Source organism: Aythya ferina (genome assembly GCF_964211825.1).
Source record: "Aythya ferina genome assembly, chromosome: 18".
In the NCBI taxonomy this organism is placed as follows: Eukaryota; Metazoa; Chordata; class Aves; order Anseriformes; family Anatidae; genus Aythya; species Aythya ferina.
Genome location: NC_140317.1, coordinates 5,664,317 through 5,689,826, shown reverse-complemented (window position 1 = coordinate 5,689,826; position 25,510 = coordinate 5,664,317). Strand labels below are relative to the sequence as shown.

General features: G+C 52.9%; 1 protein-coding gene across 5 annotated transcripts in view; it reads left to right on the top strand.

The window, feature by feature from the left end:
- The window catches only part of SEPTIN9 (septin 9), a 139,164-nt gene that overhangs the window by 36,431 nt on the left and 77,223 nt on the right, over positions 1-25,510 (top strand). For 2 of the 5 annotated variants that reach the window (XM_084492535.1, XM_084492534.1), the window contains one exon: positions 8,993-9,049. The exons of 1 other annotated variant lie outside the window; for it this stretch is intronic. In XM_084492535.1, coding sequence (XP_084348661.1) covers positions 8,993-9,049 — 57 coding nt within the window. Of the gene's footprint in view, positions 1-8,992; positions 9,050-19,848; positions 20,604-20,898; positions 21,008-25,510 lie in introns of those variants that run through there. 2 more of the 5 variants (XM_084492538.1, XM_084492533.1) reach the window with 2 other exon arrangements.

The window sequence follows — 25,510 nt, the reverse complement described above, 5'->3', positions numbered from 1 at the left end:
TGAGCTCGTCCTCCCTGGCCATCCTCTGTGTCTTCTTCCTGGGGCAGCTGCTTTTCAAATGAGCAGAGCATCAAGATGCTGCTGGGGTTGTTGTTAAAGACAGATGAAAGAACGGGGGTGTTTGTCCCAAGGGGGTAGCTGCAATCTGAGCTTAAATTTCTTATGCGGGGCTACCAAGGGAGCTGGTTTCTGGGCTGCAGTTTGGGTGTAGGGTTTTCTGGCTTCCAGGCAGCTCTGTGTAATAGCAGCAGATCACAAGGCTCCCACTGAAGTGATCCAGATGGCCGAGTGTGTGTGCTCAGGCTGCTGTTAGGGATGCTTTGCTGAATCAGCTCCAGGTGGAACCCACGGCGCATTGGTGTGGGTGTTTGATGCGGAGAGAAAAGTTTGCTCGTGCTTTTACAGCTTTTCCCACCTTACTTGTTGTCAAGCACGTGGCCAGACTGTTGAAAATTGTGACCCTGTGTATCTGTCAGAGACTCTGGCTAGGGAGGAGTAGGGTTTAGTGACTCCGGTCTCTTGGCTGCTCCTTTACCTGCCTCCAGTGCCTTTGTCTGCACGCTGCACAGTGGCAGCGGAGCAGCTCTTGGACCAGGTGGAGGAAAAGGGCATTTGGACTTGAACTTGTGTGTTTGCATCTAAGCAAAATTCCTGGCTGAGTTTCTCCCTCAGCAGTGTCTCCAGAGACAGACTCTGGTCTGAAAACCTAATTGGTGAAGGCTGCCCCTTACCTCCTCCAGCTGTGAACAAGCAGTTGCTCATTTAGGCTGGGCAATCTTCAGGGCTGTTCCCGGGGTCCTGCTGGCCAAGCTCTCTGGCTGGTCACCCTGTCTGGTCACCATGGCTCAGGAGAACTCCTCACCTCCACCCTTTGTTGGCGGCAGCACTTTGGTCAGTGAGCCGCTGCCTCTTTGTTCTGCCTTTTCTCCCTTATTCACTCCCATTACTCTGGGAAAAATCAACATTTGCCTTTCAGAGCGTGGCAAACAGAAGGGATCTGTATTACATCCTGATGGCAGCCTCAGGCTTGCAGGGCTCCAACAAGAAATCCAGGGATGCTTGTTGCAGGGGGACCCTCTGGAGTAGTAGTTTGGGACCTGTGCTTGTCCAAAATAAGAGCAGGAAAGCAGTGTGTGCAGCTGGAAAATAGAATTTGCATTGGTGTTGCACGAAGGTGGCAAGAAATGGATTTAAAATCTTAACTAAGGATGATTTCTTCCCTCCCCCCAAAAAAATAACACGCTGCTGCTTAGTGTGATAAAGCTGTGCAGCGTTGGAGCACAGCAGAGAGCCAGATGCAGGGGTGGGAAGCTTGCACCAGTTCTGCTGCGTGGCTAGAGCGGTGCGGGCCTGCGGGGAGAGGGGAGGAGAGCAGCGGGGTGCCTTGGTGGGAGTATTCGATCCATATGGAAATACCACACTGCAGTTTTAAAATTCCTTTCCCGTCTTTTAAATCTGACAGTGTTTTTCTCCAACTAATCGATGGCTATTGCCAGATGAACCTGGGAAAGTCCGGGGCACGCATGAGTCTGGCTGCTGTAAATGTTTGGGGGTTTTTGGAACTCGAGGGGAAAGGGGTGAGCAGCGATCATTTGTTTCATTCTCTGTTTGCTTAGTGCTTTGCATGCTAAGCCCTCTCCCTCATCCATTCAGGCACTCGGGTACTCTCGTGCTATTAAAGGTAATCATTAACTAACACATTTTTAGCTTGCAGAAGCTCTTGTGGCAGCTGGTTAATGTAAGAGGTTGATTATTTCCTTCTTTGAGCAAGGCCACAGCGTGGGTGAGTTCAGTGCCTTCCCCCTCTCCCCTCTGCTGGGAGGCTGCAGGTTCTGCAGAAATGCAGGGACCCAGCCCAAGCTGCTCTGTGGTGGCTGAGCCCTGCACATCCCACTCAGTTAGCAAAGAGGCCACGAGGACACTGTGGAACTTCACAGGTCCTGCTGCTTCCCTCTCTTGGGTTTCAGAAGGTGAAGGCTGCTTGCAGATGAGGAGAGTGGTGAGGACAGGTTGAATTTAGAGGGACAACATCTCTTCAGAAATCTGGTTAACTTCAGCAGTGAACTGGAAATGATTTTAGACTTGACAGTACACACAAGTTCCTTTCCCAGTCAGCATGGCTTCGCAAGAAGTTTTCTGTTCCTTTATAATCTTTTTCTCTTCCACCCTGCTGCTATAGAAAAGAATTGTGTTAATCAGCAAAACTGACAGCACATACGCAAGACCCACTTTTGCCAGTCCCTTCCAATCTGTGTGGATGCTTGCATTATAAACATGCATTTGTGCAAATCCTCGGATATGTCAGTGTGGTGACGTGGCACCCTTCCTGCTGCCCCGTCAGATTACTGAAATGCTCCAACCAGACGGATCACAGATGATGACTAACAGGCTTTTTCATAAGAAAAACTTGTGCTTGTGCTAATTTTTTTGCGCTTTCATGGTTGGCCAGCATATCTCTCAATGGCTATCAGCTGTCTAGGGCTTTGTGGACAGTAAAGAGCAGACCGTGACATACAGTGGTGAAATGCTGTATTTCTGTCAACTCAGTACCTGAGGATTGAGTTTGCTCGCCCAAGAACAAATATGCAGGGAAGGGGATGGTCTCTGCACTGTTTGAAGGATGTTTTAGGTATTGAGCAACCTACCAAAGCAGCTGGGGTTGTTGTGGTGTTTCAGTCTTGACACAGAGGTTGAATGTCTCTGACAAACCTTAGGTTTGAGCACGATCAGCCGGGCATGGCTCAGGATGTCTGGGCACAAACGCGTGGTGTGGGTCTGGGGGTCAGGCCGGGCAGCTTTAACTGATCTTCCCTGGCCTCCAGTTCTGTGGCTGTGTTAATTGATTTCCTGAGAGCTGCTGCAGTTGGGGTTAAAAGCTTGAATCAAAGCCTAAATGCGATGGGAGGTGGAATGCCAGGCCAAGCCCGTTCCCTGCTTAGCCCTTTGTTGTGTCCAGCAGCCCAGTTGTTGGCTGGGGGAAACCATTCAAACTTCAGGAAAAAAAAAAAGAAAAAAAAAAAAGAAAAAAAAAAAGGCTTAACTCCTGCTGCCTCTTATCATTAGCATAAGCTTTTGGAGTGATATTTTTTTTAGTGTGAGCATGCACTTGGCACCTGCCAGAAGCATAACGTAGGAGGAATATTTGCATTTTGCTCATGCTATTTTTCCTGAGGTTTCCTCGAGGGCTCTCTGATCCAGCTATGGGCCCTTTTTTTCCTACATGTGAACTCATGGCTCTGGTTGTGTTAACGGTGCTGTGCTGCTGAGCAGGGCTGTCTGGTGCCTGTAAACATGAGCAAGCTGGTGATGGCACAGGGTTCACGGGACGAGGTGCGGAACTGCTTTCGGTGCCCGCAGGGCACGAGCTGCATCGATCCCTCCCGAGTTGGTCACTTGTGCCCCTTGGGAACAGCCAAGGCATCCTCCATCCCTGTGAAAAGCTCAGTTTGCTGCCAGAGATATTTGATCCAGAATGAAGCCGTACACATGGGTTGAAGTTTCTTTCTAGCTGTGCTCAGCTTCTTTGGAAAGAGTCTCCATTACACAGAAACGAGAAAAGTGTCTTTATCCTTCAGCGCATGTTTCTGATTAGTGCTGGAAATAGGCATGATTTTTTTTTTCCTTTTTATTTTTTTTTCATACATACTCCTTTTGAGGTTAATGTTGCAAGTGGATTTCAAGTTAATAAAAGTGAAGCTGTAATTGTGTGGTTCGCTGGAGCTGGGTTTGAAGCAATAGAGACTTATTTTCCTGCTCTGCAAGCAGGCGCCTTTCCCTCGCAGTCCCCAGCTGCCTCCAGTGACCCCGTGGTTCTGCAAGCTCTGACTGCAGGGCTCTGCTTCTGAAGGTGAAGCCCAATGTTGGCATTACAAAATGTGCAGCTCAGTCTCCAGCACCTCCTCTGGTACGTTGGAGAAGCCACCGTTGGTTGTGCACTGCGGATCGAGCCCCGGGTGGGCTCTCCTCCCTCTGCTCACAGCTCTGTTACTGGTGAAGGCTTCTCCAGTCATTTATCTAAGGAGCTTTTAGAGCTTGTCCTTGTGGAGCAGGAAGGGATGCAGCTGCTGGTGACGACAGGTCTCTTGCTATCTGGGCAGTACCTGCGATGTAGATAAAATGAGGGAGAATTTGCGCTGTATGGTCCTGAACAGATGGTCCTGAGTGTAATGTGATGGATATGCAGATCCCAAAAGGGGGTGGAAAACTGTCCCAGCAGTCCATCTGGACACCTGTGCCAGCTGTGCATTCCCTGCAGGGCAAGCGAGGTGACATCCTTGGTGCCGTGTCCTCCCCAGCAGGCAGCATTGGTGACAACGGAGGGCAGGGTGGATTAGAGGAGATGGGGTTGGGGGCCACTACTGGAGAGAGCGGAGCCTAAAATGTCATCTTTTGCTCCAAAACTGCTTGTGCTGTGGACACCACTGAGGTGTTGTTCTGCTGGGGGTCTCCCAACCCCAGGTCCTCTGTTGGTGGGGTCTGGGGAGGGCTCTGTGGCCTGGCCCAGACCAACACACCCCAGGAGGGAGCTTGGGTGTCTGTGGGAGGGCGCTGGTCTTGGATGGAGACGTCTCCAGTGCTGTCCAGACACCCTGCCGTGCTCATTCTGAAGAAGGAAGCTGAGTTCTCTGACCTCAGACCCACCAGTAACTACATTTAACGGAAGCAAAGGTCGTGCTGGCTGCTCGGATGAGCTGGTGCCGCTTTGCTGACTCCAGCAGCATGGGACGACTCCTGCTGGTTTTGGCCCATCCTGTTCCACCGTGACCCTTGCTTGGTTTGGGTTCCTTTGTTTGTTTGTTTTTTGTTTTTACTGGAATGTGTAGAGAGCAAGTTCCTGGGCTACATCTTCTATTGTTTGTCCTCACCCCGTGGTTTCTCTTCATAATGGAAATTGCTCATTTGTTCTTTGATTTCTGCATGGTATGAGTGTAGTGGCATGAAGCACTCACTGCGAAGCGAAAATAGATTTCAAGTGGCCTTGTCACCAGTGCATGTGCATGTAGAAAGTTTGGGATTTACCATGCAAAAACTCTGATTTGCTTTGGAGAATGTACATGCTGCCCGTATTGCAGTTGAACATCTCTGGCATGTCTAACATCTTGTTAGTGCTAGCCAAGCCAACTGGAAAGGACACGCTGCAGTAGGGATAACTTTCCCAGACACACCGAATCCAGTCTCCCTGCTGCCCTGCACCATGTCTGCACCCCCACATCGGGGCAAGGATCTATGAAATGCTCCCATCGCAGTGCTGGAATGCTGTACGTCAACGGTGTGCTATGTTACGGAGTTGTAGGGGTTGGAAGGGACCTCAAGAGATCATCGGGTCCAACCCCTTGCCAAAGCAGGTTCCCTAGAGCCTTCAGTACTGCTGCTCCTCTTGGGTGCCATGAGGATCTGGAGGGAATTAGTCCTCGATTATGGAATGTGAGAAAGTATCGTCCAGCCAGCCAGCCAAGGTGAGGCGAAGCTCTGTGAAAGTTATAATTCTGTGCTGCTCTGACACATCCGCCGGGCTGAATGAGCTGTTCTTGGATCGACCTATTTTAGCTGCTGGACTCTTCCAGTTTGAAGTCATCCTGCTGGGGTGTGGGGAAGCATTCCAAATTTCAACCAAATAAAGCACATTTCATTATGTTTCTTAGGCCAGTGTGCTACAATAAATTTATAGGATGGCCTGAGGGCACTTGAACAGTGTGGAGAGGGAGGGCTCATAGACGCTATGTCTGGGGTGGAAACCTTTGATTTTTGGTTCACAGCCCCACAGCCGAAAACTGGGGCTCAGCCTGCTGCGTCCACGCTATAAATAGAGGTAACCCCGGAATCCTGTCAGCACGCCACATTGCTGGCTTCCTGGCAGCATGTTCAGAGCAGCATATTTTTAGCTATTGCTTTCTCATTTATTTATTTTTTGACAGATCTTCTCTTCTGTCCTGCCGGCCCGCCAGCTTTCCCTGCTGTTTATCTGCTTTCCAGGACGGAGTCAGGATCCTCGCTCAGTGGCGGGGCAGCGTGGCACCACGAGTAGCCTGCTGTGTTTGGACTGGAGGCCACTACCTCCCCTTTCCAGATTTGCTCTTAAGGTGTTGGCCAGCCTGGATGAATTGGTGTTTTGCTCCTTGTTTTCCCTTCTGTTGAAAGGGGATTAACAGCATTATTGTGGGTTATTGTGTGACCCAGGGGCTGGAGCAGCAGCCATCAGGAAAGCTTCCTTCTACTCCTGCCTCCAATACAAGTCTGTTTTTTGCCCACCTTTTCAGTTACCTGTTTAAAAAGCTTGCAAATGGTATTTGCACATCCCCAGAGAAAGCCTGCGAGACAGGGCAGATAAGCAAACCTCTCAGAAATGTTTGCATAAAAGTACATGCTCAGCCAGTCGTTCATGGATGCTCTGACGGCCGGGCTGCCTTGGACACTCCAAGTCGTATGTGTGTTTTTCCACTGGAGTTGTTGCTAAAGGGAATAAAGCCTATTTCCTATGTGCGATCCTGTCCAAGCTTGTAAGCTTCTCGCTCTGCTTCCATCCTGCTTTCCCGCAGACTGAATGAAGTCTTTGAACATGAAAGGATGTATTTAACTAGCTCAGCATGGCTGCATATCTGCGTTGTTCAGCATGCCACCCATAAGGGACCTTTTCCTCCTCTTTTTTTCAGCAATTATGAAAGCCAGGTTTCAGTGCCTCACCTTGCCTGCACGCAGAGCAGAGGTGTTGGTTCCCTGCAAGGAGCTGAGCCAGGGCTCGAGCTCTCTTGCAGCTCATCTGAAGTGGCATTTAAAACCCTGCTGGGCATGGGAAACGTGCCCTGTCATCCCTGCCAGAGCAACAGGCATTTAGGAGGAGGAAATAATTGAGAAAAAATGAGGCACTGTGTTTAAAAGAAACAAAAATATGATGCTGGTTAAAATGTTTAATGCTGATTATAGTGCAAGAGCGCCTGGAAATTCCAGCCCTTCTCTCGGAGTAATGGAAGCTGTGGGCTGAGGGATGTGCGCAGCAGCAGAGCGCTCTGTGGCAGTGCAGGTGAAGCTCTTGGGAGGATGACCTGGGTGTTTGCAGCATGGCCGGATGGTCCCAGATGGGTTTCTGGCTGGTGGGGGCCAGGACCTGCTGGCAGGGTGCAGAACTTGGGGGGGGGGAATGGCTCCGGGCGGTGCTGGCCGGGGCTTCCTGCGGCCAGGCAGCTCTGCCGCTCCCTGGGACCAGCCCTGCGGTTCAGCCGCCTGGCTTCGTAGGCACAGAGGCTTTTTATATTAAAAAAGGAAAGGGAGAGAGAAAATGCACACACGTATGCATATATACAAGCAGAGGCTTCTGAGCGTGAGGCATTTTTTCCATGTCGAGTTGCCAGGCAGCACTTTTCCCTTCCCTCCCTCCCTCCATCGCGGGCTCACTGGTATGAAAGTTTTCCTGCCTTTTATATTTTTTTTTCCTCTTTTGTGTATGATGCAAATTCCTACAGCTGACAAGGTTTGTAAGGTTGTGGCTGTGTCAGATATCACAGTTTCAGGATGTTTTGCAGCTTATAATGGTGCTGCTGCTTTATTCTTTTTGCGTATTGTCCAACAGATCTGGTAGACGTTGAGAAGAGGGGATATTTGTTTAAAGTCAATCATTTGTAATTATATAACACCGCCTAACAAATCTGGAAATCTCTTACCTGTTGGCAGAGTAGATATCCCAACTGACAGTCTTGGTGTGTGCTCTGGCAGGCTTTGTGCTGATTCTTTTCCTGTCCACTTCTATTGTGCTAAAAAAAAAAAAAAAAAAAGTAAAAGAAGGGAAGCTGAGGCACTGATCGGGTTACAGTTTCTGCAGATGGCTAAGCTTTAATCAAAGGCTTGTTGCCATGAAATTTTGTTCTCGTTGATTTTTTTTTTGGCCCACCAGGGGGCTGAGCATTGTGACCTTCACCAAAAAGCTGCTGGGAGTGCAGAGAAAGTGAGTGAGTTGCTGATGGATTAGAAATGATGCTGTAGCTGCGTGCCCTTCTGTCTTGTGTGAAGCAAGGAAACAGTCACAGGTTGATCTGGGGAGATTTAAATTGGGCGTTCGGAAGAATTTCTCCATGGAGAGGCTGGCCAAGTGTTGGAATGGGCTGCCCAGGGAGGTGGTGGAGTTCCCATCCCCGAAGGCATTTCAGAGATGTGCAGATGTGGCTCTGAGGGACATGGTTTAGTGATGGGACTCAGTAGGTCCAGGTGATGGTTGGACTCGGTGATCCTGAAGGTGATTTCCATCCTGAGTGATCCTGTTGTGATTCTGTGAGCCTGGGAGACCGGCAGGCATGCAGGCGTTACCTATTTCAGACAGCGATTGCTATGGGAATGAAGGAGACAGGTCTGTCTGCTTTTTGTCTTTCAAAATAATGTGTGATGAAGGGTGAGTTAAGCTTTCCGCACGATCTTTCTCCAGCACAATGCATGTGAATTAACCATCTGCTACCCCAGTGAACACAAAGGAAACATTTTAGTTGAAAAAAGACTTAGCAAAATTAGCCCAACATCTGGATCGCTGTATTCTAGTTTAGCATCTGCCTGCAACAAGTGATCCATCAGGTGTTTCGGCCAGTCCTGTCCCACAGCAGGGTTCTCAGAGACAGTGCATTCCCAGGATGCTACATCCAAAGGGACTGAAAAAGGGGCTTATAAAAAAGATGGAGAGCAACTTTTTGCTCAGGCAGATAATGATAGGACAAGGGGGAACGGTTTTAAACTAAAAGAGGGGAGTGTTAGATTAGATATAAGGAGGAAATTCTTCACTCATAGGGTGGCGAGGCACTGGAACAGGTTGCCCAGAGCAACTGTGGATGCCCCATCCCTGAGGTGCTCATTTTTATTACATTTATTACATTCAACATTCCTTCCCTCGCAGATTGTGCAGGAGATTCCCAACAGAATACGTGCCTTACCAGCTGTAGTCGTAGCGTGGAGATTGCTCCACATATGCTCTCCACATGAACTCCCTTAGCCCATGCAAACCTTCTTCTTGCTTTAGGAATCACCCGGACTTCCAGTGGGAGACTGCGGAGACTCAGTGACCAGACGAGTCCAAGTAAGTTATGCGAATCTTTCCTTGTGAATCTGCCTCATCCAATAAAAACAAACAACGATAACAAAACGGGCTGGGAGAATGCAAGAGGTGACTGCAGAAAGCACATCTCCTGCCTCCTGTGCGTTGAATACTGGCTGCCAATAAATGCAGAGCTCTCTGCTGCAGGGAGAGAGCAGCATGTATAGAAAAGAGAGCAGTATATATAAAATAACTGAAAAGAGAGAGCAATATAAAATAAAAGATTAATTACTTACTGAATAATGATCCAGAGAGAATAATTAGAAAGCCATCTTAACTCAAGGGGTCTGACACCAGGTAGCAGAAAGCAGAAATGGCCTGAGGTTGAAATATAGCTTTAGCAATTAGTGGCTCTCTCTTGCTCTCCTTAGCTATTATTTTTTATTGGATGTGGAGATTTATGGATTATGTGTGCTTGTGACTAATTTACACTCCTAATTGCAGTTTAATGTTTCTGAGGCTGTTTCTGATTCAGAAGGAAGCGAGTGGGAGGGTTCCTTTCTCAGAGAAGGTGTTTCCCAGCTTCTGGAAAGCAGCGGCAGCAATCTTAGCGCCTGGGGTACCTGGGACCGTTTGCTGAGTTGTTCATGTGTGTGACACTGCTGGGAGCGCTCAGGCACACAGACAGGTCCCTGATGCTGGCAGAAAATTTCCCTCTTATCTAAAGCACACAACAGGAAGCTGGGATAGCCCCGTTCTAGGCTTTTCCTTTTTGCTGGCCCTTTTTGCTGGCTCTGCTAGTCCCTCTGATGGACTTGTGCTGCTCCACGTGGGGCAGCATCTGGCTCTGGAATCGTGGTCCCCTGTATACCATGGATTTTCACCTTTCTTTTGGTGCAGCTGATATCTTTCTTCACCTCTTCCTTCCTTTAGTCTGTTTGACCTTCCCTTTGGCATTGCCTCTTCACTTTCTCTGGGATGCCGACAGTCACCTCTGCTGCTTGCTGTACCCCGAGAGCCCCGCTTGCCTCCTCAGCACCCCGTCCTGGCCACGTTTGGTTCAGGACTTCCACCCGCTCCTGTTCCCTTGGTCTCTGTCACTCACAGTCACTCCCTCTGGGCTCTGTTTGCTATTTCAATTCATCTTCTCAGCCCTCATATCCTGTCTCAGCTCCCAGATGTACTTATCAAAACAGTCTTTGTCAGCTTTTCCCTCCGTGCTGGGGGGAAAGCCACCCTCGGGAAGCCTTCCTGGAGCGGTGACTTCAGCATTGTGCTGTATCAAGGCTTGAGCACACGCGGCATGGGGATTAGTCACAGACATCTGGACAAGGGTGCACTTAGCCACTTGGGAAGCTGTGACACTGCCTGCCTGGCCTTCATCAAAAGCTAGAGATAAACACAGAGGCAGGTCTTCCAGATACAGCCCAGGCAAGGTGACAGGGGACGTCGTGCGCCGTGACACGATCCTGCTGCTGGGACGCTCACTGCTGCAGACTGGGAGCCTCCTACAGACCTCAGAGGTCTCCAACGTGGGCGTTGCGATGTATCGGTGGGAGGACGTAAATATGGTCAGAGCAGGCCTTTGTGCCACAAGCTAATAGCAAATGGCTGGAGAAATGCGTTGCGTGGAGTCGCAGTGCTGGTCTGGGCCCGGGAGCAGGGAGCTGAGCTGTGCTTCAAAGCTGCCGCTCCAAAACTTGGCCACCGGTGCAGAAGCTGCTGGTTCTGAACTGAATGGCGTGTTTATCTCCTGCATGTGCGAAAACAAAGCTGCCGTCGCAGCCCTCGCATCGTGTGTTTTCGTATACATATGTCCAAGGACAGAAAGGGGATTTGGTACAGCTCCAAAGGTAACTGAAGTGTGGAGAATCTAAATTGAAAGACACAGCACGTTTGTTCAAGCCTGTTTTCTTTAGGCTCTAATTATATACTTTTCCACTTTTCTGGTGAGAGACCTTTTAAATTTTAATGTATTTTTTTTTCAAGTTAAAATCAAATGAGCAACTCAGTGCTCCGGTTTACGCTGCAGTAAATATTTATGGCTCCGTATAACTGCAGCTCAATTTCCCCTTGTTTCGGATCCAAATGTTCTCCTCTGCACATCTGGCCCTGCACCCAGAAGTTTTTATTCTTGTGAAAGATAAATTGGGACTGGGATGACTGAGCAGTGGCTGTAAATGAAGCATCACAGAAGGAGGGGGGGTTGTTTTGGGCTCCTTGCCACCCTAAACAAAGAAAGGGATGACATGCATTTCCACAGCCACTGACTCTCGGGCTCTAGATAGCTCCACAGTCATCCGCAGACCACGTTTAGCCCTGGGACATGCAGTGACATTAGGACACTGGATCTGGCCTTGACTTCTTCTGGGAACCCTATTATGCGACTCCTCATGGTTTTTCCTGTCCCTTTGACAGCAGTCGTGTGGCAGTGGCATCCAGCGTAGCTCAGAGAGCTGCAATTCTGGGACTCAAGAGCTTCAGCTTTTGTTTGGTGTGGGTCTGCTGGGTAGTCCTGGGAAAGCTGCTGTGCTGGGACCCATCTGGGCTTCTTGTGGGGCCGTGGAGACAGCTGGGGGCTGTCAGAAACTCAGAAAGCATCCAGAGCACCTATTGGAGGTTGGGAGGTGTAAGCTTCTTGGAGAAACCCATGTCCTCATAGGATTATAGGGGAATGTAACTTCTTTAGGTAGTTATATTCAGGAGTATGGGAATCCTGTGCTTTGTCTCAGTTTTTTTCTTTCACTGCAAAAGTGGAGTCAGCCTCTTGAGAGCTGTGCTGGGGAGGAGATGCCAGGATAAGGCAGTGTTCGAGTGCCTCAAGCTTGTAGAGGGGGCTCGGGCCGCTATGTGAAGAGATGCCATGGTTGCTGGTCCTTCTGCCCTACAGATCTGCCGTGGGCTGGGGTGATGCTGGCCATGGGTTCCTGGCTCCCCCTGGCAGCAGTGGGTCTGGAGGGGCCTCAGCATGAGATCCAGGGCAGGGGAATTTGGGGTTTGGCACCGCCACCCCTCGGTTAAGGCGCGCAAACCCTGCCCTTGGGAATATTTTGTGAGTGGTTTGGAGGCTCCGTTCAATGCACGACTGGAAACAGGCAGTGAGAGGAACGGGAAGCCCTTCCTAAAAGGCTCTGCTGTGGTTTGGGATTTTGGCCCCTAAAATGCCACCGTCACCTGATTTTTGGTAGCTTAGGGTAATATTTCTGCAAGGCTAAGAGCGGTGTGTTAGGGAAGTTACTCCCACCTCATTTTCCTACAACCGTACCTGATGAATCTGAAGGAGAGAAATATTTGCTGACATTTGCCATCCAGAGCAGGGCTGCGTTCCCGAGCAGGCCAGAAAACAACCCCAGAGCGGTTGGAGTGGAAGAAATCGGCATCGTGTTCCTCATGGGCAGCCAGCTGCGCTCCGGACTTTGATTTGCTTCCAGACTTACAGGTTGGGCTTTGCGAAGAGGAAGGAACTCCTCTTGCAGGGGCAACGCAGGAGGGTCCAAAAAAAAAAAAAAAAAAAAAAGCTAGAATTTACTGATTTAGCTAAAACAGCGTGTCTCTGCAAAGGTAAAGGCAGCTTGGGGTGGGAGGAGGATGCCTTTCCCTTGTGCTACGGCAGAGCTACTGCCACACTGCTGCTGTGTTAGGGTCAGGTGCTTTGTTGGTGAGAAACCCCAGAGTGCCAGCAGGGGAACAGGTGCCTCTGCTTTTCCCTGTGCCAGCTTTTCTCTCGCTGCTCGGCCGCCCGGAGCTGAGCGGGGCAGGGGCAGGCTGCCAGGGCCAGCTGCAGCGGGGCAGGCACAGCGCTCCCAGCCAGGGGCATGGGGCGCGAGCAGCCCCACTTCTGCATCCTCAGCAGTTGGCCAGGGATCAACCACAGCTTGTCTCGGCACTTTTTGGAAGCACAGGGCATAATTTTAGGGAGGCGTAAAGCTCCAGGCCAGCTATCTGGGTTGCATTATAAAGGGGCACTCGCTGATGTCATGAAAGCCTTCATCAGAGCGGTTTGTCTCATGGTGTTTAAATATTTCTGCTGGGTATAAAGCCTGGAGGCAGTCCTGTGCCAGGCCGTGTGTTTTTTGGGTCAGTTCGGGCTCCTTGTCTATACTTTAGGTTGTCAGTGGTAGACAGCAGCCCCAGTGGGTGGGCAAGCAGGGGCTGGGGCTGCGGGACACGAGAGAAAAGTTTCTGGTCATGGTGTGAGCCTGTGCCTTGTCCTGGGGGTGGTGGCAGTGCTGTTTGCCGATAGATCTGGGGATCCTTCCCCATGGCACTGAAATGGGAAGCTGTGTGTCCTGGGGGTGGGTGCACAGCTGTGGGCACAGCTTAAATTGGAGCATCCCAAACTGGTGAACCCTGCTGAAGCCAGATGTTGCAGTGATGTACCCAATCATGCAGTGAGTTGAAGGTAATCACGGCAATAGCTCTTGCTGTTTCCATCTCTTGGTTCAGTCCCATGGCCTGAGGCTTTCTCCTCTCTTTACGCTTGGAGTCTGCAAGAGAGCAGCTTTAGAAGGGGGTTATGTTAGGCTGCAGGTGAACCAGAATAGTGGAAATAAAAGAAATCTCCAAAGCTAGGGGCTCAATAGACAAATGTATGTAGTTACATAAGCTAATTCAGAGTGCTATAAAAGCCATTAGGTCTTTTGATTTTTTTCCCCAGGGAAATACTGCCAGGACTGTCAGGTACCTCCTGGAGCTCACACGTGGGCACCCCCACTACACAGCACAGCCGTCTGCGTATAATCATAGCATCTGAGCGAGTTGAGTGTGGCAGCCCCTCCTGTAAACCTTTGTCCAGACCTTCAGACAGTCCTAACCTTTACTGAATCCTGCTTTAGTTTCCCCTCGGCCCACCAGGGTCCAGGCTGGGAGCATAGCACTGGTGCTGCAGCCGGGAGCTGTGGGCACGCACGGTGTCCTGGCTCTTCTGCCTTCTCCCAGCCTGTGCCTTTCTCCCTGGCAGAGCTGCAGAAGGGTTAACTTGAGGCTCGTGGTTGCGGCCTGGTTGCTTTGGATGTGTCGCTAGATGAGGTCATGCGGATTTCTTTGGGCAGTCTCTATTCCCCTTTGTTTCAAGCACCACACTGGTCACACCAGCTGCGCGGGTCTCCGTGCCAAAGAGTGTCCCTGTGCACATGCACCACTTGCTCTCCTCGGGCTCCCGAGTGACAAGCCCTCATTTGACACGTGTCCTCTCGGTCATCCTCATCCAGAGGCAAAGCAGCAAAAGGTGAAGCCTGGTCATTTTAGAGTCCCTTCTGCAGTAGGGCAGCTCCAGGCAGCAAGAAGTTAAAAAGAAAAGGCTGCTCCTGGTTCAGGTGCTGGGTTTCCTGCACGGACACAAGCACTGTGCTTGCATAACACAGACACGTGGACTCAGAGCTGCCTGGGATGGTCCTGTGGGGATGCCACGTGCTTCGAGTGGAGATGTGCATTAGTTACAGTGAATGATGGACCAAGGCTTGTGTGCAAGCTAAGAAATTAAGGAGTAGCGATAGGTGCCCTGGGCCTATTTGCTGTAGAGGAGATGTGCTGAGCACTGGCTTGTCGTCCTGTTCCTTTACAATATCTGTGAATCATCTCCAGCCTTGTGTGCTGTGATGGGCTGAGTTAGTCCCAAAAGGCGGCTGGACAGGTGAGCAGGCAGATTGCTTGGTTTTCATCCTGCAGCACCTGGCACCGGGGGCTCTGGTGGGAGGACAAGAGAGGTGGTAACGATATAAATCATCAGGTGAGGAATGACTGCAGAGTTGTTGCTCTGTAGTGTTTGGGGGACAAAAAACAGCTTCAGCTGCTGGCTGTGTTTTAGGATATTTGTCTTCCTCACTGTAGCTGTTGCTGAGTGCTGACAAGCCCCGTAGCGCTGCCCCGAGGACAGGAGAGGCAGAAGTGCAGCGAGCACCTGCTCCTAGGCTGGCCCTGGGGAGGTTTCTGATGGCTCCTGGCCCAGGCCTCCCTGGAGGGAGCTCCCAGGGCCCTTTCAGGAGATGCTCACATCAGCTGTGGCAGGGAGGAGCTGGGGGAGCAGAGAAACAACACAGAAATATGGTTTTATCTGATTCACTTCATTTGTCTCATCCTGTTGTGAAGGATGGAGGAAAAACAGCCTCTAGAGCAGGACACAGAACAGTAAGTGGAGCAGTAAGTTTGCTGTCACCTCTGCCAGCTCCAGCACAGATCCTGCGAGGGGCACGGCTGCCCTGGGACGTTGCTGACCCGAGGTGCCACCCTGAGCCCGTGCGGGGAGCTGATGGAGGCAGCGAGGATCCTTCTGGGGGCTGGAGGGAGCCAAAGGTGCTGCTTCCAGCCCAAGTGTGGGGTGTGGAGCAGGGCACCCCTGCTCATAGGAGGAAGGAGCACCCTGGTGTGCCTGGACCTGCTTTGGGTGTGCTAACTCCCGTGGTGCTGTTACCTAAGTAGCTGCATGCGGTCACATTTCTCTCCGTCGGCTACGTGCGTCTCCCCATGGCGTTTGTTTTCCCCGTCCCTTTTGTTGCTGAAGCGTCAGTTTGCAAATTGCTCTTGGGCACGTTGGCAGAGCTGCTCAGCTTTCCCTCTTCCCCTCAAAGCCTGGCGGCCTTTGGGCATGGCGGCGAGGTCCTGAGCCCCGGCTGCACACCACAGGCATGCTCTGAGCCGGCGCGGCCGGCGGTGTCTGGCCTTTACCAAAACCCCTAATTGCACCTTGGGCAGGGAGCACCGATTTACTCCCAGCTATATTTATCTTGTGCCTGGGACTGCAAAAAGGATGGGAGCGCAGCCTTTCCTGCCCGTCTCCGCAATGAGAGGGCTGTGTCTGCCGGGCAGCTCCGCAGCTGGGTGTTTGAGGCCAAGCTGCAAAGCGTGAGGTCTCCCTGCCAAAATTTGGTAGCCGTGAAAGCAACACATGAGGTCCAAGGCTCCTTGGCTTCAGTTTTTTGTAACTGACTCTCTGATCCAAAGCAGGTTATGGTGTGCAAGTCCCCTGGGCGAGCTGCTCGGAGGATGCTGGAGGGGAGCGGGGTGCAGCACAGGCTGGGCACTGCCTGCTGAAGTAAGCCCAGAAAATAAGAAAGGCAGCTCCTGAAGGTGCGTGCAGCTCTTGGTGCAGTCTGTCTTAATTTATTTTACTCTGCCTGCTTCAGAGACCCTCTTACACTCTCTTAAAGGTTTAGTTTGCTCCTCAATGGGTCCTTCTGCCAGGGGGAATCACCACAGCCCTGCAGGAGCCCCCTGCTTTTGTGGGGTCCCTGAGCACTGAGCTGGGGCAGGGTGGCTGGGGAGAGGGCTCCAGGGCCAGGCTGGAGAGCGGCCGTGGAGGGCCCTGGAAGAGTTAAGGTTTATCTGGGAGGGTGCGAGCCCGGTTCCTCCTGCCTTGCCTTTCGTTCAGCGCTGCCAGCTGCTATTAATACTTCAGCACATGAGTGTTAAAGCGCGAGCAGAAAGCCCGGGGAGGATATGCTAGGGATTTCCGGCAGTTTGAGGCTTGCAGGCAGAGGAGAGAGGTTGGGAGCCAGCAGAGAGGAGAGCCCGAAGAGGGGCTCTTCTTAAAGACACACTGCTCCCGGCACGGATGGGATGGGATGGGGGAGATGTGTGTGCAGGGGCTCGGGGCAGGAGGGGATGTGCTGTGCTGCTGCCACCACTTCAGCAATCCCCTGCTCTGACCGTCAGGCACGCTTTGGATTGTGTCCTGGACATGCTCTTTGGCTTGGGAAAAGTAATAACCCGAGAGGCTCTGTGTTTCCCTGGGTTGAACAAATGTGATTTTTCATAAAAATAATCAGGGAGGGGCAGAACTGCGCTTGGCAGCAAATGTGGAGTGAGAGCCCCGCGCTCCGGGGCTGGGCAGCTCCGCGTCTGCCGGATGGGAGAGGGGGAAGGAGAGGGGAGGGAGAGGAAAAATCCCTGGCAAAAAGCAGGGCAGCAGCACTCGGAGGCTAAGTACTTCCCTTGGAAAGAGGGGCATCTCCTTGGTTCTCTCTCTTCAAATGAAGAAGAGAATTTTAGCCAGCGTTTCCTTTCTTCTCTATCCCTGGGGCTCATAACTGTAAATGAAAGGTTCCTGGAGCAAGCAGTGGAGGCTCAGCCACTGTCATCTTCTGGTGAGATTAAGCCTGGGGATAAATGGCATGGAGGGAGTGTAATGGAGCAACTCTTGATTGCACTGTTTGAGTTCAGCCCTGTGTTGTCTCCTGTGAAAATGCTTCGCCGAATATAATTTGATTTAGGTGTGCTCCACGCAGCCCCGCTGTCCTCCCCCTCTGCTCTCCCTCCCATCTCACTAGCCTTGCAGACAGCTGAGCTGGAGAAAGAACCCCTTGAATCCCCGTTTTCCCCAAAGACCTCCCCAGGTCTTTGGCGGCTCTGGCTGCTTTCTGGCACCTGTGTCAGCGCGCTCGGAGGCTGCGATCCCTGCGCTGACTTGCAGCGTGTGTCCTTTCCAGCTCCCCCAGCACCAGGGCTGGGGTTACCAGGTGATGCCTGGCTGCCTGAAGCTGCAGGCTCCAGCTCTGGGGCTGTGTGAGGGAGCCGGGTGGAAAAGAAAATCGCGCTTCTGCTTGGTGAAATGCTACAGGAATATAATCCTGGCACGAACCTGGGGAGGCAGGGGCACTGCACATAGCATCTGCTGGAGTATTTGCAGGGGTCTACACCACGGTAGCTGCTGCTGCAGCTGCTGTCAGTGCCGAGAGCCCCAACTTCCCTGCCAGCATCCTCACCTTTGGGCCTGGGACTCCATGGCCATGCTCAGGGCTGAGCTTTTGCTGTTGTCCCAGCAGCTTCTCTGCACGCTCAAACAGTTCACCACAAACAGTTCATTGCTTAGCAAAGGGCTGGGGCGTTGCTGGGCCAGCATTGGAAAGGTGTGAGAGCGATAAAATGTGAGCTGAGCTGCTAGCGGGGTTTGCTTTACCTTCCTGCAGTTTCCTTCCTAGCTTTCTCTGCAAATGGAGTTGTTTTTTTTTTTTTGTCTTTGCAGCAGACGGTGGCTTGTCTTAAAAGCTGTTCCTCTGCTGCTGGTTCTGCTTCTTCCCTGAGAAGCAGCCCCAGGCTGGGAAGAGCCTCCTCTGCCCCTTCCCAATCCTTAGACGTGTTCCTGGCTTCCCCCTGCCCTTCTAAAGGTGGTTCTAGGAAATGCACTGTATTTTATTGTTCTCTATATAGGCTCATACATGCACCAAAACCCATTCACTCCTCAACAGCCACGGGCACCTCGGTGCCACCTGCAGCGGTGGCAGGGCAGCCTGGTGGGCGCTGCTACAAGGGGAGGCACCTGGCTGTGCCTTTAAAGAGAATCCTTCAAAATTCACTCGAGGACTTGAGTCTGAATGAGAGCATCAACCTTGAGGTTTCGTGAAATTAAAGCTCGCTAGCATTAATCATCATTTGGATCCGCTTCACTGGGTGCCTCACGCTGATTTACCCTGCGAGAAATAACGCCTTTGCTTCGTCACGGCTAATCACCTGGGTCCCGACGGGTTAAAATCAGCAGGCTGAAACATGCGTGCTGCCCCGTCCCTCCTTCCTTTCCGTTCACCTTCTTCCTTTCTTGATACTTCCCCTGAGTTTTTTCCCTTCCTCTCCAGCGCAGGCCTGCCTATGGTGTAAGGAGCCCCATGATAAAGGCTGCTCAGTGGTGCCGTGGGCTGCGGCTTGTGCTTGCGGGGCCATGCAGCTCCCCTGGGCTCTCACTCTGTGTTCAGCACCTTCGCGGTCTCGGGCAGGAAGCAGGGTTTGGGCTGTGCATGGGAAAGCACCGCTTATTGTCCCCTCTCTGCTGCCTTAGGCGCTGGCAGCAGGAGCACGCAAAGCTTTCACAGCAAATGGAGAACAAACAGGAATTTGGGCAGGAATCTGATGCTCCCTGTGCACAGAATAAGCCCAGCCCTGGGGATTAGGAACTTTGCTGGGGACTGGTGTGCTCGAGAGCTGCCTCCCCCTGTCTGTTGGGACCCCAATGTGTGTCTGCTCCCGCGTGGCATTCGCTTTGTTCCTCCCTCTGTTTGATGACAGTGATGCTCCGTCAGCAGCTGTCTGGGGAAACACACGAGTTTACCGGGATTTTTTGTGTTGCCCCTGAAAAGCAATGCGAGAGGGGTTCAGGCTGTGAAAGCCAAGGTCCTGGCAGCGCTGTGGGCTTTGGGCCCGCAGCTGGCTTGTTCTCCAGCCCGGGGACGGAGGCTGTGCCCTCGCAGCTGGCCGGGTGACTCAGGCTGCAGAGCATCAATAGGAATCGGTGGTGGGTGGCACGGGGGGTGGCCGCTGGCAGCCAGCATCGCTGCTCAGCCTTACCCATATCCTACAGCAGGTCTGTGCCAGGGGTTCCTGCAGTGTCCTTGCCCCTGAGCCAGCAGCTTTGGGGGCGCAGAGCCGTGGTGGTGACCCCCATGTTAGTAGGGCAGCATCTCCCCGCTCTGTGCCCGATGGCAGCGCTCATGGGGGGACTGTGTGTGGGATCTGGGCAGAGGGCAGGCGCCGTGTCCTGGAGGTGTTACGGCCGCGTCCCCGCTGCCTGCCTGCCCTGCCCTGGCTGCCGGCCAAGTGGAAGTTTCCGTGAAGGCCAGCCCATCGCTGCGGCCGCGCATCCATCCCTGCAGCCCGCCGGGGAGGCGAGGAGCCGGCCGCTGCTCGCTGCGTGCCCCGCGCCCCTCGGGAAGGGACGGGCGCCTCCAAAGCCCCCCTGCGCTCCACCTTGGGAGTGAGTAGGAAGGCCGAGGGCTTTGGTTATCGCTCCGAGGCTGGCTGCAGGAATCCTCCCCTTATCGCGGCGTCGCCGAGGGGACTGCCAAGGCGGAGCGGGGACTCCTCGCCAGGACCAGGCGTTGAAGCTCTCCGGAGGGGTGCAGGGGGAGCGTGAACGTGCGCGGGGCTCGGGTCCTGCCCGGGAGCGGCAGCCCCGTGATGCTGCGCCGGGAGTGAAGTCAGCCTTCATCAGCCGAATAGTTTATGCATGAATCGAAACTTCAGACCTGGCAGGGTGGGGGAACGCGCAGGATCTTTGCTCTTTTCAAATGCTCTCGCCAAGGAAGGAGGAGGGGATAGAGGAAATAGCAGCAAAATAGGACTGGGGAAGCGGGGAGAGATTTGAGAAGCTGGATGAGTTGTTCGCTCTGTTCTTGCGAGGAGCCAAGTTCCTTAAGCATCTCCTGGTGGATGTTAACAGAGAGCTGTGGAGACCGGAGCATTCCCCTGGACTCTCGCAAGCTGTAGCTTTAAGACTGTTTTACAGAGGACTTGGGATTTCCAGTTTTCCTGCGCCTGGTGGAGTATTTCAGGGAGTTACAGGATTTTCGGGTCATGCACCCCCTTTTTCCTTTTTCTTCCTCCTTTCTCTTCCTCTCTTACTCTTTCTTTTCATTTCAAAGAGACAAAGCTACTTCAGTTTGGAGCACAAACATATGATCAGCACATGGAAATGTGGTAATTTGGATGCATTCATGATTGCAACAGATTGAAGAAATTAGACCAGACAAAGAGCTTTTTTTGGAGGAGGAGGAGGCAAGGCAAGGAGGGAGGGAGAGTGGGTGAAAGAAGGGGACGCCACCGAAAAAAGGGACGGCCGTGACACGCGGATGCTAAATATATCCCGTAGTAATGGAGAAGGACCGGATTTCAGGTAGGCTATCGATCTTTTAATATGTTCTGTTCTGCCTCTGCCTCCCTACCTTTCCAGTAGCTTCTGCACTTTAAGAAGAGAAGCAGCCACGCTCCGGCTCGGTTTCAGCAGTTTCTTTAATTTATTTATTTTCTGCAACGTTTCCTTTTTGCATTTTTTTTTTCCATCCTCCTGAGCCCTCTAGACAGAAGGTGGTTCCAGCAGAAACCGGGGGGGAGCGGGGGAAAAAAGAAACTGCTCTCTAGGTCTGGATTTCATTTGAGCCTCCCTCTCCCCCCCTCCGTTCCCATGTGCCGCCCGGCGCGGGGGGATGAATGCTGAGCCTGTTAGCTCGGCGCTGCGAGTCGGGAAGAGGGAGGAAAAGAGCCGAGCTCTTGGCATGGAGACGCATTTCTGCTCTGAAGGTTGGCTCCTGGCTTTGTGTGGCTGTGCGTCGGGGTTGAGCTTTCTCTGTCCGTCTCTCGCCCTCCGGTGCCTGCTGCCTTGCTGGGGGGGAGCTGCAGGATGGGGAGCTGCAGGATGCGGCCCCGCGGGTGCCTGCGTGTCCCGCACTGCTGCTGCTCACCCTGCAGCGCTGCCGGCTCGTGCTTCGCTCCCCTCGCTGGCCGAGCATGGGGTGTTTGGGGTGGCTGGGGGGCGGGTGGAGGACGCTGCGAGGAGGAAGGAATAACTCTGTCTTGGTCTCCAGATTCCCTGCAAATCCCGGCTAATGGTGCATGCCTGAGTGCTTCCAAAACCCGCTCCCAGGTGTGCTGAGCTGGCAGGGAGCGGTGTCTCTGCAAGCTGCTCCTGCTGCGGTTGCAGGGTGGCTGCTCCTGGGACCCTTTATCCTGAGGGAGCAGCGGGGAGATGGGATGGGCAGCACAGTGGCACCGTGAGGCTCTGGCTTGGTGGGTGTGAGCAGGACAGTCAGGATCAAAGAGGGACAGTGAGGGGAAGGGGCCAGCAGTAAAATCCCCGGTGTGCTGCAGCCAACGGGATGCCACCATGGGTCTCCCTCCTCTGTGCTGAGCCGGCGCGGGCACGAGGCCTCTCCTGGGCGTTCCCAGGCGGCTGCTGGGCATCGGCACTGGAAGGGAAACCACAGGGATGAGAGGAAACGCTCAAGCCAGGGTGGAGCGAAACTGTGGCCGGAGAAAGCTGCTGCCATGGCTGGCCCCACACAAACCTGTGGAGCCCCATCTGGGCATGTGCTGAGAGCCCCTTGGAAGGGAACTTACCTGCAGGAGCATCCTCCGCTCCTCACTGCCTTCGAAGAGCGCAGCTGATGCCTCCTCGTCCCTCTCTCCATCTCTCTTGCTTGTGCTTTCTGCTCTGGTTTGAGCCACTTCAAAGCATTCCTGAGAGCTGCTCCTAACACAGCGGCTGGCGTGCGTTTCGGCAAGGCAGTGCCTTGGGCTGGGAAGCCCTCTGCCACTACGTGCAGGCCTCTGCAAGGCAGGGTTTGGGGGAACAGGAGGAGGTGGCAGGGTGGCTTTGTTCCCCTTGTGGTTTGGCCTTCCACAGCTCCTGTTGCACTCTCTGTGCACCCCTGGGTCCCTTCCTGCTGTGCAGAGGTGGGGGTTGCAAAAAGTTGCTGGTATGAAAGGGAACTCTGATTTAGGGATGTGGTTTAGTGGATGGTAAGGAGAATGTTGGACTGGATGATCTTGGAGGTCTTGTCCAAACTTCTAAGATTTCTGGCTGTGGTGATGTGATCTGAGGCTCTTTGTTCCCGAAAAGCATCACAGGTGGGTCTCTCCCAGCCCATAAGATGCTGCAAGGAGCACGAAGCCCCCTGCCTGGGCTGGCTCTGCTTTTGGGGCTGCAGGCAGGAGGACTCTGGGGAGCACCGTTGTGCGGAGGTGCACGAACTCATGCTAAGGCATGAGCATGAGCAGCATCTGCAAATTACCAATGTCCAAGTGCGTGCATGTTTCACTGGCCCTTGCTGGAATTGACTCAGCTGTGGGTGGTTCAGATGTGGTGGAGCTGGGGCTGCATCATTTTGGGGTCAGAATGCACAAACCGGGCATGGGGAGCGTGCCCCGTGCCTTACCCCAAGGAGCCGTGCCTGGGGGCTGGACGTGGGGCATACGTGTGGCTGCTCCACTTGGCTCAGGCAGGAGCAGGCTGTGCCTGGCAGGATGGGGAATGTAATGATGTAGGAAAATCATCCCTAATGGGGCTTCAGGCACAAAACTGGCAATATCACGGGGGAGAAGAGGAGCTCGGCTGGCTCTATGTCTCCTTCAGAAGGCGCTGCCCACAACACGGGCAGCTGGGCTCTTCCCCTGTGGCCAGGCAGGCAGCGCTCCCAGCACAGGCAGGGAGAGCCAGAGCTTCGGCCTCGGTGACTAAACCGAAACATGACTCAGATGAAAGCAGATCTGTGCAGCGCTGGGGGCCACGTTCGTCACTGTTCTGGCCCTAAGCATGCTTTTAATTAATATTCTGCTGTGGGTGGGAAGAGCTGACTCCAGAGCTGACTGTGTCGCTGCCGGACGGGGTGAGGGCACCTCGGAGCGGGTGGGAATTGGGCCTCTTCTCCTCCTCGAGGGCTGTTTTCCCACAGCTGCTGGAGCTCAGCACGTCCCATGGGGTCTGCGCCGCCCAAGCAGAGCCCAGGCTTCCTCGCAGCGGAGCAGTGTCCCCAGTCTGAGATCCCATGATGATGATGGGCGCTGTGGGTGAAGGCCCTGAATGCACGGGGTGATGCTGGGGCTGTGTCTCACTCCAAGCAGCGATGTCTTCCTTGGGCTCTGTAAGGAGGCACCGGGCTCTGGTGGTGCTTTTGGGTGCAGGTATAAGAAACACCCCCTCATACAACTTGCTGATTCCTTTTAATCCGGTTAAGCCATCTCTCACATGTTTCCACACGCTAATCCTGCATGAAAAGCCTAAATCAAATTGGTTTCCAGGCATCCTGCTCTGGTGGTTTGGGGCTGGGCAGCTGTGCTGGGGGCTGCGGCCCTGCTCACATCTGTGCCCCGCTCTGCCTTTCCGAGCGCTTTGGTGGCAGCAGGGGTGCTCCTCGGCTGGAGGTGGCTTTCCTCAGCAGATGGCTGGTTTGATTAGTCCAGATCTTTCTACAAAGCCCTGATTGTTAATGCCACGGGGCCCTTTACCTCTTCTTGAAAGGAAAGGGTCAGCAGCATGCCAGGCGGCCGGGGTCTGGTTACTGCGATGAGGGAGTGATGGGATCGGTGCAGCCACCGTGGGAAAGGAAGTCTGATCTCCCAGGTAAATTATTAATGCTGCCTTTAAAATTACACTTTGAGAACCCAGTGTAGAAGTTACTAAATGATTAGCAGGTAATTATAACACCTGGATGCGATGAGTGGCATGTATGAGGTGCAGGGCCCAGGAGCAGGCAGCTGGGAGTGCTGGAGGTGCTTGTAAGCAATGTACTGGACTCCAGGACAAACGGGGAACTGTTTATTAACCCACTGGTGATCCTTTTGTAATCTTTCAGTTATACAAAGCACCATCTGTGGGTATATGCTTGTGTGTGTGCATGCATACAGAATTTAACATGTTTTATGTGTCATTTGTGCACCTCAATGATCAGAGCAGTGAGAAGACGGCCCCTGCTTGCAGCACGGGGCTTTTGGAGGCTGCCCAGGCAGCAGCTCTCACACTGAGTACATCAAGACCGAGCATCTTCGGTGGTCCTCAGAGCCCCGTGGGAAGCACCACGTGCCTGCCCTGAGCGCTAGGGAAGGGGAGAAGTGATACTGTGTGTGAGTGTTGGAGGTGTGAAGGGTTGGTAGGAGGGAATGTGCCTTTTTGTCACTTTTTTTATCCAAGTTAATCTTTAAAAAGCATGCAGCAGGGTTGGGGTTGCTTCTTATCACTCTGTCTTTTCTGCTTCAAGATTTTTGGTGCCACTGTTGTTCCTAGGAGATGGCAGCTAGGACAGTGACATATTGCTTTTTCATGGTCTTCACGCAGCTGTAGGCTCTCCTTTACCAAATGTGTTTCTTTTTGCTCTGGCTTGTGGTGTGGGACACCAGGTCAGACATTTGCAGTGTGGGTGCTTCTACCTTCTGTTAGACCCCACCACCTCCATCCAGCCCTAGCACACTGGATGCTTTCCTGCCTGTCCTGCCTTTGCTGTCAGCCACTGGGCTGTCCTTAGTTCTCCCCTCACTGTCCCCTGTTCCTACCTGGTGCCCACAGCCATGGTTTATTGTGGCGTGCAATGCCCTGTCCCCGAAGTGCCATGCACTGCAAAAAAGTCTGCAGCTTTTTTTTTTGCCGGTGTTCTTGTTCAAGCATCTGCCTTCACCCACTTCCTAGGTGCCACACTGTGACCTGCGGTGGCTGCGGGTTTTGGCTCAGTTAATAACCAGATAGGTCCCGTTGGGCCTCCTCTCAGGAAGGGTTTGGGTTTCTTGGGGCTGCAGAGCTGCCTCTGCAGACAGCTATGTTTGCAGCGTGCTCGGCTGCTCCCAGCCTGCTCTTGCCTGGCCGGTGGATGCATTCCCGCAGTTGTCTGAGGCATGTCAAGGTATGAAGCATTATCCATTTCCTGATGTCTGCTTTTAAATCTGCTGGAATTTCTGCTCATCTCCATTAAATACGATCCCGCTGTGGCGCACAGCTCATCTCTGGCCTGACAGCGGAGGTAACACTTCTCAGCACCGCTCTGTTGAGCTTGGTGAAGCCCGGGGCAGGAGCTCCCTTCCCGCCTGCCCTCCTGCTCCGTGCTTCGCTGGATGACTCGGAGCCTCCCAGCAGAGCGATTCCCATGCTGCTGGGGTGAGGGAGGACGTTTCTCATGCAAGTCAGGGCGCTTCCAAGGTCCAGCATACCATAATGCTGAGTAGGAGCAAGTACGTAGTTAGGGAAGTATGTCTGGGTCAACACATGTCTTCTGTTGCCTTAATGATCTCAGAATCACAATATCTTTGTCGTGTTGGCTT